At 31.6% G+C, this 10,613-nt stretch overlaps 1 protein-coding gene across 1 annotated transcript; it reads right to left on the bottom strand.

Annotated features, from left to right (window-relative positions):
• Positions 1-5,690: 5,690 nt before the first annotated feature.
• On the bottom strand, positions 5,691-6,850 carry LOC107024889. The gene is made up of 2 exons (XM_027918483.1): positions 6,614-6,850; positions 5,691-6,335 (listed from the first exon to the last, which is right to left on the bottom strand). Exons 1-2 carry the CDS (start codon positions 6,848-6,850, stop codon positions 5,691-5,693), a joined length of 882 nt encoding a protein of 293 aa, XP_027774284.1.
• Between the last annotated feature and the right edge of the window lie 3,763 nt (positions 6,851-10,613).

Raw genomic sequence — 10,613 nt, 5'->3', positions numbered from 1 at the left:
ACATTTCATCATATATTAACATTACAACCCAAGTCATATTAATAAATGAACTAATCAACATATAGTATCAACAATGTGCCATGGTCATCATGTATAAATCATATATTATCATAACATAAACATATATAAGATCCTCCTCCTAAGACTCCCCGTAAGGCTAACTAGTGAAATGTTTAGGTAGAGTCCCATACCCCTACCTAGACCAAGCTAGACCCCTTAGATTATTCAAGTTAGAGTTCAAGTCCTTTAATTTATTTTACCTTTTGGGATCATCTTGCCCTAACCAACATAGACCACACGAGCTAGTGTGGAATCCGGTGTCATAAAACCCTACACCTAAAGAAGGCGGACTACTTTCCAAGTAAGTACCAAAACATTAAGCATAGCAACTACGTGGATCCATTTGGTAGTATTCCTATGGGGACCCTCTTTATGTGCCATGCAATATAGTCTCCAATCTCAAGAGTAATATAGTGTTCCTACCTTCCCTATATGGGAAGGGACACTCCTCAAAATAGTTCACTAGGTGCTAAGCTAGAGTCCCTTTTTGAAATGTCTTTAATCCTTTAATTATCAATCATAGCTTAATTTAGGCCATAGGTTCTACCCCTTGTATAATCATCATCATCAATAGCTCCATAAGAATTGTATGAGTATAAGTCCTTTCATCACAATTCATACAAGTGAGGTTAACACATTAACATTTCATAGCATATTAAGGCACATTGATAGTTTTCACCATCCTTATATCACATACACCTTAATCAACCTCACATAGTCAAGACATTTCAATTCAACATCATACCACCCTATAATCCTAGTATAAGGCATACTCCAATGTAATATCATGATTTAACAACAATTAATCACAATTGGAAGTAAAGATAGAGATTCTAAGACTTATCAAGTCTTCCTCATTGTCTATCATCAAGCCCTTACCATCAACCCATAACTCAACCCAACTTGGGGAGTAACATCATCACACAATGATAACTAATAGAATAACAAGGCTAATTGCATCTCTATAACACAATTCAACTCTAGATCACAACTTGGGACAAGATACATAGGCTAATTTCTGATAACAATCCATAACCTAAACCACATCTCAAGAACTAGAATGATAGGCCTATAATTCATCTTAATTTAATCATAATAACACAATAAGATAGTAATCTAATCAACAACCAACTCAATTGAATGATCACAATACAATATAGGTCAAGATCACTACCTAGTGTTAGGGATCGAGGATCATATTCTTCAATTTAGACCAAACCATCAAGAATTACCATAAAGAAGTTGAATTACATGTTAATCTACTCAATATAACCCTATGAAATAAATCATTAACAACCCAATTCATAACTTCAATTTAGTAATTGAATGAAACACATAAGAAAACTCAACTTTTGAAATCTATTTTGAAGGAATTGAGGAAAGAATCTCAAAGGTAAATAGAACTCATACCTTAACGCTTGTCAACAAATTTGATGGTGAATTTGTCCCTTTCAAGCCCCTAAACCCTAATCCTTGCTAGTCTTCAATGGTGAGTTCATGTAGAGAGACAAATAAGAGAGAAGGAAGAGAGTTTATTTGTGAGTTGTCATTACGTTAATGAGGGTTGAGGGCATTAATAGTCGGACTTAATCAATTTAATTAGTCTCTCTTTAATCCCCAAGTAACCCGTAAACCACCTAATTAATTAAATAAACTGAATTAAAAATATGCAGCAAATTAGAACCCTCACAAACGAGAACCCGCTTACGGGCTGTCTGTGAGTCGACGGACATGAATCTGAGATAAAGTTTGTCAACTAGCTAATGTCTATCTGGATCATCATCCTGTGGGGCACATAGGAACGGGATAAGGAGATTGCTACTAGAAACCCGACCTAAAGAAAGGTTAAATCAAGTTCCAAATTATATATGAAGCACTATTTAGGAATATTAGCCATTAGGTCTGTTAATACTAAACAGGCCTTTCACAGAGTTTTAATTCTACAAAAATATTATAGGTTTTTGTTGATTGCTTTAATGGAACCATTTTATGACGCTAAGCGTATTCAATGGTATAAAAAAGACTAGGGATGAATTATATTAACTACAAGTTAATTGTAAAATTTAAGTGGTTGTAAGGAAGAATGTTCATGTAGGTTTTCTATCAGTTATTCAGAACAACAGTTGACTTTATAGCTTACACTAGAGAATGGTGCTCAGATCCTAATATATGCTAAGTGCACTGCTACTAAAAGGATGCTCCTCCGGGAGGATATTTACTCTATTATACACAATTTTCTTTTCCATGGATGATTGGGGGAGATTTTAATGTGATATTGGGTGAGGAAGAAAATATTTGTGGCTTTACCAGTTCCCCTCAGAGTATGAGGATTTTTCAGAATGTTTGACTTCTAGTTGATTGGACGATATGAACTTCTCTGGAAACCCCTTTAAATTGTGAAATGGCAGGTCACATGGTGAATGTATACTAAAAATATTGGATAGGGTTGTGAAAAATTAAATGTTACAGAATCTTTGTGGTTATATTTAGGGTACAAGATTTTGCAAGAATCGGGTCTTACCATGCTCCACTGTTCCTTTTTTGTGTAGTCAACAATGGGGATATCATCAGACCTTTTAAGCTCCTCAACTTCTTGACTGAGAGAGAAGAGTTAAGGGAAGTGGTTGAGCACAATTGGGTGGCAGATGCATCAGAAGATATCTTTGTGTAGTTTTAACAGAAGCAGAAGAGAACTAAGAAGGCTTTAACTAAGTGGAGCAAGAAGAAGTTTGGGGATACATTCAAACAGCTGGCCACTGGAGAGGAGATAGTAAAGCTAAAGAAATAGCTATTTTTAGATGATCCATCACCTGCACATAGAGGTATCCTCCAATAGGCTCAATAAGTAGAAGAATTTTGGAGACTAAAATCAAGGATGCAGTGGTTTGAAGAAGAGGATAGAAATGAGAAGAGAGAGGTTAGTTTTGAAAGGAATTACCAAATCTGATGGAACATGGACTGAGTCTGAACTGAAATTATTGAATAGGAATTGATTTTCTTACAAACAATTCACCGGTGGGGTAACTACTGTAGACTCCTCTTTATTACAATATATAAATCATGTAATTACCCATGAAGAAAATGGAGAAATGACTCACATACCTGATGAAGCAGAGATCCAAAGAGTGGTGTTTCAGTTAAATTCTGAAAGTTCATGTTGTCCATGGTTTTCAGGATGTGTTTATCAACATTGTTGGGTCTTATGTGATAAAAGTTATGTTAGCATATTTCCGGGGAGCTACACTTCCAAAATCATTCACTCGTACTAAAACAGTGTTATCACCAAAAAAAGGAACTGAAAACAAGATCATTTCTTGATTGATACATGATAGATTGAAGGTTTTTCTACCTAGATTGATTTCCCAAAATCAATCTGTATTTGTACAGGGGAGGAATGAAAATATATTGTTATCTTAGGAAATTGTTGCTGACATCAGTGTGAGGGGAAAACCAGAAAATGTGATAATCAAACTTGACATGGCCAAGGCATATGATACGGTGGACTGAAGATTTTTAATCAATGTTCTGGAGAGAATGGGCTTTAGATCTATTTTGCTAGGCATGACCTGGAGACTTATTGCAAACAATTGGTACTGTGTGCTAATTAATGGGCAAACACATAATATCTTCCATTCTTCAATAGGGTGAAGCAGGGATATCTGATGTACCGTGATTTCACGATGTTTTTAATGCTTTTTCCGTAAGTTTAGTGTGTGTCCAAAAGCCTTTTTGTATTGATTTTTATGTAAGTTTCTCCTTATTTGCAGGAAATCGGATGAATGCGAAAGTTTTTGAGCGAGAAATGCAGAAGAGACCACGTACGGAGCTTATGACGGTCTGTCGAGTCTGTGACGGTACGTAGGTGGCATCGTAGTTAGGAGAGAAGCTGCTGAAGGAAGATGGGGAAGTCTTACCTAGTGTGGGATTATGGAAGTCCCAAATTCCAAGAAGTTAAAGTATTATGGAACGAAGACCCTCTACGGACCGTCGTGCTTGGAATGGTCCGTCATACCTGTTCGTTGAGGGTAATGAAGAAAGTAGCAGAAGAATTTGTGAAGTATGGAACGACGTAGGCCATGACGGCCCATCATGACCACTACGGTCCGTCACGAGGTCCGTTAACTCAGACGCGTTTGGACAGATTTTCAGTAATTAGAATCCTTCTTTTATTAGATTTTTGTTTTTATTATAAATAGTTCGAAAAACCTCATTTTTGGGGTTAGACTTTTCTATAATTTTTAGTTCTCTTGTTCAAGTATTGAAGAATTAATTTCAGTAATTGATACATTTTTTCTGGAATTGATTGTTGGTGTTTTTGTTGATTAATCAAGTGAATTTTTGGATTTTATTCTTTCTCATTAAAGTAAGTGCATGAATTCTTATATTAAATATATGAATAGTGTGATTATGACCATGGGTAACTAAACTCCATAACTAGGGTTGTGGGAACCATGGGTGAATAATGAGGTAAAATCTAACTAAAATAGCAATTCTAGAATAGTGTCTTGCATGTATTGATAATTCTTTCGTTTAGAAGTGTTTTTAACGGATGACCAACGTTAGAACTCGCCTTAATGCTACTTGCTGGACCAAGGAGGTAGATAATAGGAAAAAAATTATCAACATAGGTTTAGTGTACACTATCTAATAGGCTAGTGTCGGTTGGTATGAGATAATAACTTAGTCAAATATCGAATACAATGCTTAATATGAGGTAAAGGTAAGGGTTAGTATAGCAACACAAGTACCCGGACCAAGGTGCGGAGTAAAATTTCTAGATGCCGGACCAAGGATTTAGAGATACATAACTTATCACTTTACATGCAAGATACTAGGAAAGAATTGTTATAGTTAGAATTATCAAGTTAGGAACCTGTGGGGAACACTTAAGTCCTAGTTACTTTTATTAATTGATTAAGATCTGAGATTTGAATCTGTTAGTTGTTACTTTAATTTAGTTAATTATTTTCATTAATTTAGAATAAAACCCCCCTTTTTCGTCTTTTGTTTTCTAGGGAAATAGTTGACTAAATAATAGTAATAATAGAATAAAGTTAAGTCTGAACTATTTTCCTCGTGGGTTCGATCCCAACCTCATTAGTTGGGTTCTTTACTTGATACGACCGCTTTACTTCTTATTTGAGAAATAAGTTTGAGCGTATCAAATTTGGCGTCGCTGCCGGGGAAAGTAGCTTTTAGATTAACTTAAACTTATCACTAAAGTTTAGTCAATATTTTCTTAATTTTACTTTTCTATTGTTTTTTATTCTTGCAGAACTAACTTCCTTGTATGCCAAATACACGGAGAAGCGATTGAGAGAGAAAATATTGAAAAGAAGGTATATGGATGAAGGTGTGTTTTATTTATGAGGAAAGCTCCTCTATTTATACACATAAATTACACCGTCATACTATTTACTTTACATAATTGGCCGACAAACTTTTTAGATGATTGGCCGACAAACTATTTACTTTACGACTTTTATACATTTGGCTTTTTTCAGCCGACGCAACACGACAAAAAATAAAAAGACTCTTACTTTATACATATGGCTGATATTCAGCCGACACAAAACGACAAAAAAATTCTTACTTTACAGACTCATAATATTATTATATTTTTTTTTATCTTATTCTAATTGTACATCTGGTATGTAATTTTCTTCTCCTTCACACTTTGAGCATAGGTGATCCGGATATTTTTGCCCAATCAATTTACAGTATCTTGTCATTAGATTGGAGGAAATGAAGTTCTTCCGAATAGCTCTTGTTGTGGGTGTAGTTTCTGGTCTAAGTAGACTTAATATCCATTGTCTTAACTCTTCCATATCTGCTTCTCTTATATCTCTGCAGTTTGAATAGATAATTGTCTGGTCTCTGTTGTAATATGTCCATATTGCATTTTCGTTTAAATAATTATTTGTTATCTCGTTTAATATGGTAGCTATTCCGATAGTTCTCTTGTTTGCATAGAATTCCGGAATATCTACTTTCTGTATCTCTTCCTGGGTATCTATCTTCTCAGGGATTATCATTTCCCTTGTTAATCCAATTTTTATAACTTGGATTGTAGGTTTGACTTCGTCATATAGTATTTCTGCTGTAGCTGCATAAAACTTTATATAGAAAAGACTGCCTTTAGTTATCCTCTTATATTGCAAAAATGCTTTATATAGTTCCAGTATCTTGGATATCTCATCTCCTTTTACTGTATATACTGTGCTTAGCAAGCCATAGTTGTAGCAAGTTGCTATTAGATTTGGATTAGTTCCTGGCTGTGCAATTAGCTTATTATATCCTTGTAAATATTGGGTTATATAATCTTCATTGGGATTTTTCGTATTTTTAGCTCTGGGTTTTGGTGTAGAAATGTTTGTACTTTGTATATATTTTCGATATATGTCCTGGATATATAATTATATGTTTGTTTCTGGGATTCTAGGCTAGCTTTGTAGGTATTTGTCTGTGGGGTAACAGATATATCTTTTTGGGTATTTTGAGGAGTATATGGTTTTGAGAATAACTTATTCATATTTACATTTGTATATTTTACCTTAGCCTCCTCCTTTTTTGTAGATTGTCCTGCTGTAGATGTGCTGGCTGTAGCTGCATTTGAACAAACATTGTTATGGGTTTTTCGGAGTTTCCCAACGTCTCCTTGTAGCTCCGCATGTTTTTGGTCATGCTGCTGACCTAGCTCCGCATTTTTAGAGTCATGCTGCTGACTATTAGTTTTCAGATTCTGTACTTCTGTTTCTATTTTTTCTACTTTCTGGCATAGATTTGTCATCATTGCCAATAGATCTTTCATCATATCTCTTTCTTGAGAGGTAGTCTGCAATAAGGTTTTCATTAGTTTTAATAATCTCAATTGTAAATGTAAAATTTAATATATTTAATACTAATCTTCTTATTTCTTTTGTTGTAACTGAATCGTCTATCTTTTTGGTTATCCACCACTTTACCTGTGTGTTATCTGTCCTTACAATAAATTTATTGTAAACTATATATGGTTCGAATGCTAGTAAACATTTATATAATGCAAATAATTCCTTTCTATTTATTTCCCATTTTCCTTGTGCTTCAGTATATGATCCTGAGTAATATCTGCAATGGTGTTCTATCTTTTCTTTGTTATATTTATATTTTAGTACTCCTCCATAACTGTGATCACTCGAATCTGTTTCAACTATGTATATAAATGTCTTACTTTCATCAGGAAAATACAGTTTTGGTAGATTTTTACATAATTTCTTAATATTCTTTATGTGTTCTTTATCTTTGTTGTCAAAATAATATTCAACATCTTTTTTAAGTTTTTTATGTAGTGGTTTTAAATGTTCTGCTAGTTTTGGTATATATTCTCTTACTTGATTTACTAGTCCTAAAAATGATTGTAATTTCTTTTTTGTATCTATATTTTCGTCAAGGGTGATTATCTTTTGTACTATGTGAGTTTGCATTTTTATTCCATTTTTATCTATTTGTATGCCTAGAAATTCTATCTGTGGTTTCATTATTTCTGCTTTACTTTCACTTAAGCTTATACCTGAATTTTTTATTATATGTATGAATTTTTCTAATAATCTTATATGTTCTTCTTGTGTTTTAGAATATAATAATATATCATCTATGTATACAATGCAATTTTCTAATTGGTTGAAATAGTTGTCCATAAAGTGTTGATATCTACCTGGTGCATTTTTATATCCAAATGGTAATACATTCCATTCATAGAAACCTTGTGGTACTGTGAATGCTGTTAATTGTTTAGATTCTTCTTCTAGTCTTAGATGGTAAAATCCTGATTTACAGTCAAATTTACTAAAATAGTTATATCCTTGTATCTGTCTTATTTTAAGTATTTTATTAGGTATTGGGTAGTTGTATGTTTTAGTTTTGGCGTTTAGATTTCTGTAATCTATAACCATTCTACTTTTACCTCTTTTTTGTTCACTATGTTTTATAACTATAAATGCCGGGCTTGTGTGCTTACTGTTACTTTCTTGTATATAATTCTTTTCCAGTAATTCATTTATATGTATTTTAAATTCTTGTAAATCATCGAAGTTATATTTTAACGGTTTCTGTGTTATTATACTATTTTCGTCTATTAGCTCAATCTTTACCTTTGTTTTATGTTTTTCCCATCCTTGTAATGGGTCTTCATTGTATAGTTGTTTTAGTTGTTCATTAATTATTTGAACTCTGTCTATTGTAAATATGATTATTTCCAATTGTGTTTCTTGTTCTTTATCTATATTTTTCATTTCTTGGTTTATTTTTTCACTACCTTTTATCCATTCCATAGCTTTTCGTTGTTTATTTTTTACCCTTTTTGCTCCTATTTTATTGCCACATGGTGTAGTAAGCCACCAGTGTGTTTTTGTTATTATATGTGGGTAAAATTTATCTAAAAATGGCATTCCTAGTAACATATCTTTTGTTGTGAACTCAAAATTATAGATTTCTTCTATTATTAGTATTTTATCCCATATTTGTATCTTTATATTTTTTGCTTTGTATTTTATCATACTTCCTTCATTATTAAATCCTGTTACTACCATAGGTGTTTTTAGTTTTTCCCATTTATCTTCTGGTAGACAATTATATTTACATATGTTTGCTTCTGCTCCTGTATCTATCATTGGTGTATAATATCTGTTGTAATATCCTTCTACAATAATTTTCGCAAGAATAAATATTTTCATTATTCATTTTGTTCTTTTTATGATTATTTTCTTATTTTGACAAGTTATTGTTAATTGTTCATTTTCTATTTTGTATGGCTTAACTTTTTCTAACCATTTTATTCCTAACGTGATATTATAATTTCCTTCGTATATTTTAAATTGTAATTTTAATGGAATTCCTCCTATAATTATTTCTTTTTCTGTTGTTTCTTCGTTTGTGTTTATTATTTCACTGGGTAATCCAGGGTATGTGTGTCCTGTTTTTATAATTTCTTCTTCTAATACTAGTTCTCTTGTTATATGATTTTCTTCTTGTCCTGTATTTATTAAGATTTTATATTTTCTTTGATCCATTATTCCTGTTATAAAATAGTGGTTAGGTGTTATTTCTTCTAATAATTCTTGGGGCATTTCATATTTTCTTTTAGATGTACTCATTCTTGATGAGGTAGCTCTTGTTAGTGTATTTGGTACGCTTGAAGTACTTAATCTTTCTTTTACTATTTCTAAATCTTCTTCCATGTCAATTTCTTTATAGCTGTAGTCATTATTGTCTATTACAGTAATTATTTTTTCGAAAGGATTTTCTATTTTTATTTTATCAATTTTATTTCTTGCTGTTATTTTATGTTTTGTGGTTAATATATATAGATTTTTACATCTTGCTGTAAATATTTTACTTCCTGGTGCTAACTTTATTCCTGATAATTTCCAATATAGTACTAATGATTTATCTATGTTTGTATCTGTTAATGCTACTGTGTAATTAGCACTTATTATGAATTTAAATTTTTGGTATATTAAATTTCCTCTAACTGCACTGATTACGCTTTTTTCTATAGGATGTATTATTCTGTCATCTGCTAGATATATTTCAATGGGTGTATCTATTCCTTCTCTGAAACAAGCTTTTATCAGTATTTCTGTTCCTCCTAAATGTACATATTTTATATCTGCTTTATTTTTTATATTTTGTATTTCTTTATTTATTATTCGTTTGTTTATTATAGGTATATATGCTTTTCCACTTGTATATTTACAATCTATGGCATGTTCTTTCTGACTAACTACATAATATTCTTCTTTTCGCCTTTTAAAAAAATTTTTTAATAAGGATGTTTCAAGTATCTTTTCAACGCTTAAATCTAATTCTTTTCCTTTTATTTGTTCAAAAATTGTGTTATCAAATATGATTTTTTGATGTGATATTTCTTCATTTTCATAATTTTCTTCAGTTATTATTTTTATTTCACTTTCTGACATTATTCTTCATTTATTTCATCATTATCTGTATTAGTATTTTCTTCTTCATTTTCAGTTTCTATATCTGATACTTCGTATATACTATCATTTTCACTTAATTCATAGTCTATGTATTCTATTTGCATATATTTTTCATCGTCTATAATTAATTCTGCAATTTGTTTTCTTTTTAGGTTTTTTGGTAATTTACAATTTTTAGCTATGTGTCCTATTTTTCCACAATTGTAACAAGTACATTGGGATATTTTCCTCTTTGGTCTATATGGTCTTTTTGTTTTATAATTTTTTATATAATATCTTCTTCTTGGTTGTTTATATTTATACTTAGTTTTATTTTTTGTGTAATTTTTATATCTTTTGCTTTTCTGTTTTTTATATGTGCATCCAAATTGTGGTGCCATTTTATTTTTGCAACACGATAAGTTTTTATTTAATACTTTTTCCATTTTTAATTTTTCTTTTTGGCTTTCACATAATTGTGTAAACCATTGAGATAAGAATTTTATTCTAGATCCTAAAGTATCTGTAAGCCCTTCATTCTCCCAATCTTTAATTACTTTTGTACTAAATGGTTCTGGTAATTTTGTAAAATATTGG

This window comes from Solanum pennellii, chromosome 7 (genome assembly GCF_001406875.1).
Source record: "Solanum pennellii chromosome 7, SPENNV200".
In the NCBI taxonomy this organism is placed as follows: domain Eukaryota; kingdom Viridiplantae; phylum Streptophyta; class Magnoliopsida; order Solanales; family Solanaceae; genus Solanum; species Solanum pennellii.
Note: the sequence above shows the minus strand (reverse complement) of the source record. Positions and strands in the feature narration are given on the sequence as shown.

Coding starts and splice junctions, on each gene's coding strand:
- LOC107024889 (XM_027918483.1), bottom strand. CDS start 6,850: ATGACAAATCTATGCCAGAAAGTAGAAAAAATAGAAACAGAAGTACAG. Junction 6,336..6,613: donor CAAAAAAGGAGGAGGCTAAG/GTAAAATATACA, acceptor CTAATTGCACAG/CCAGGAACTAATCCAAATCT.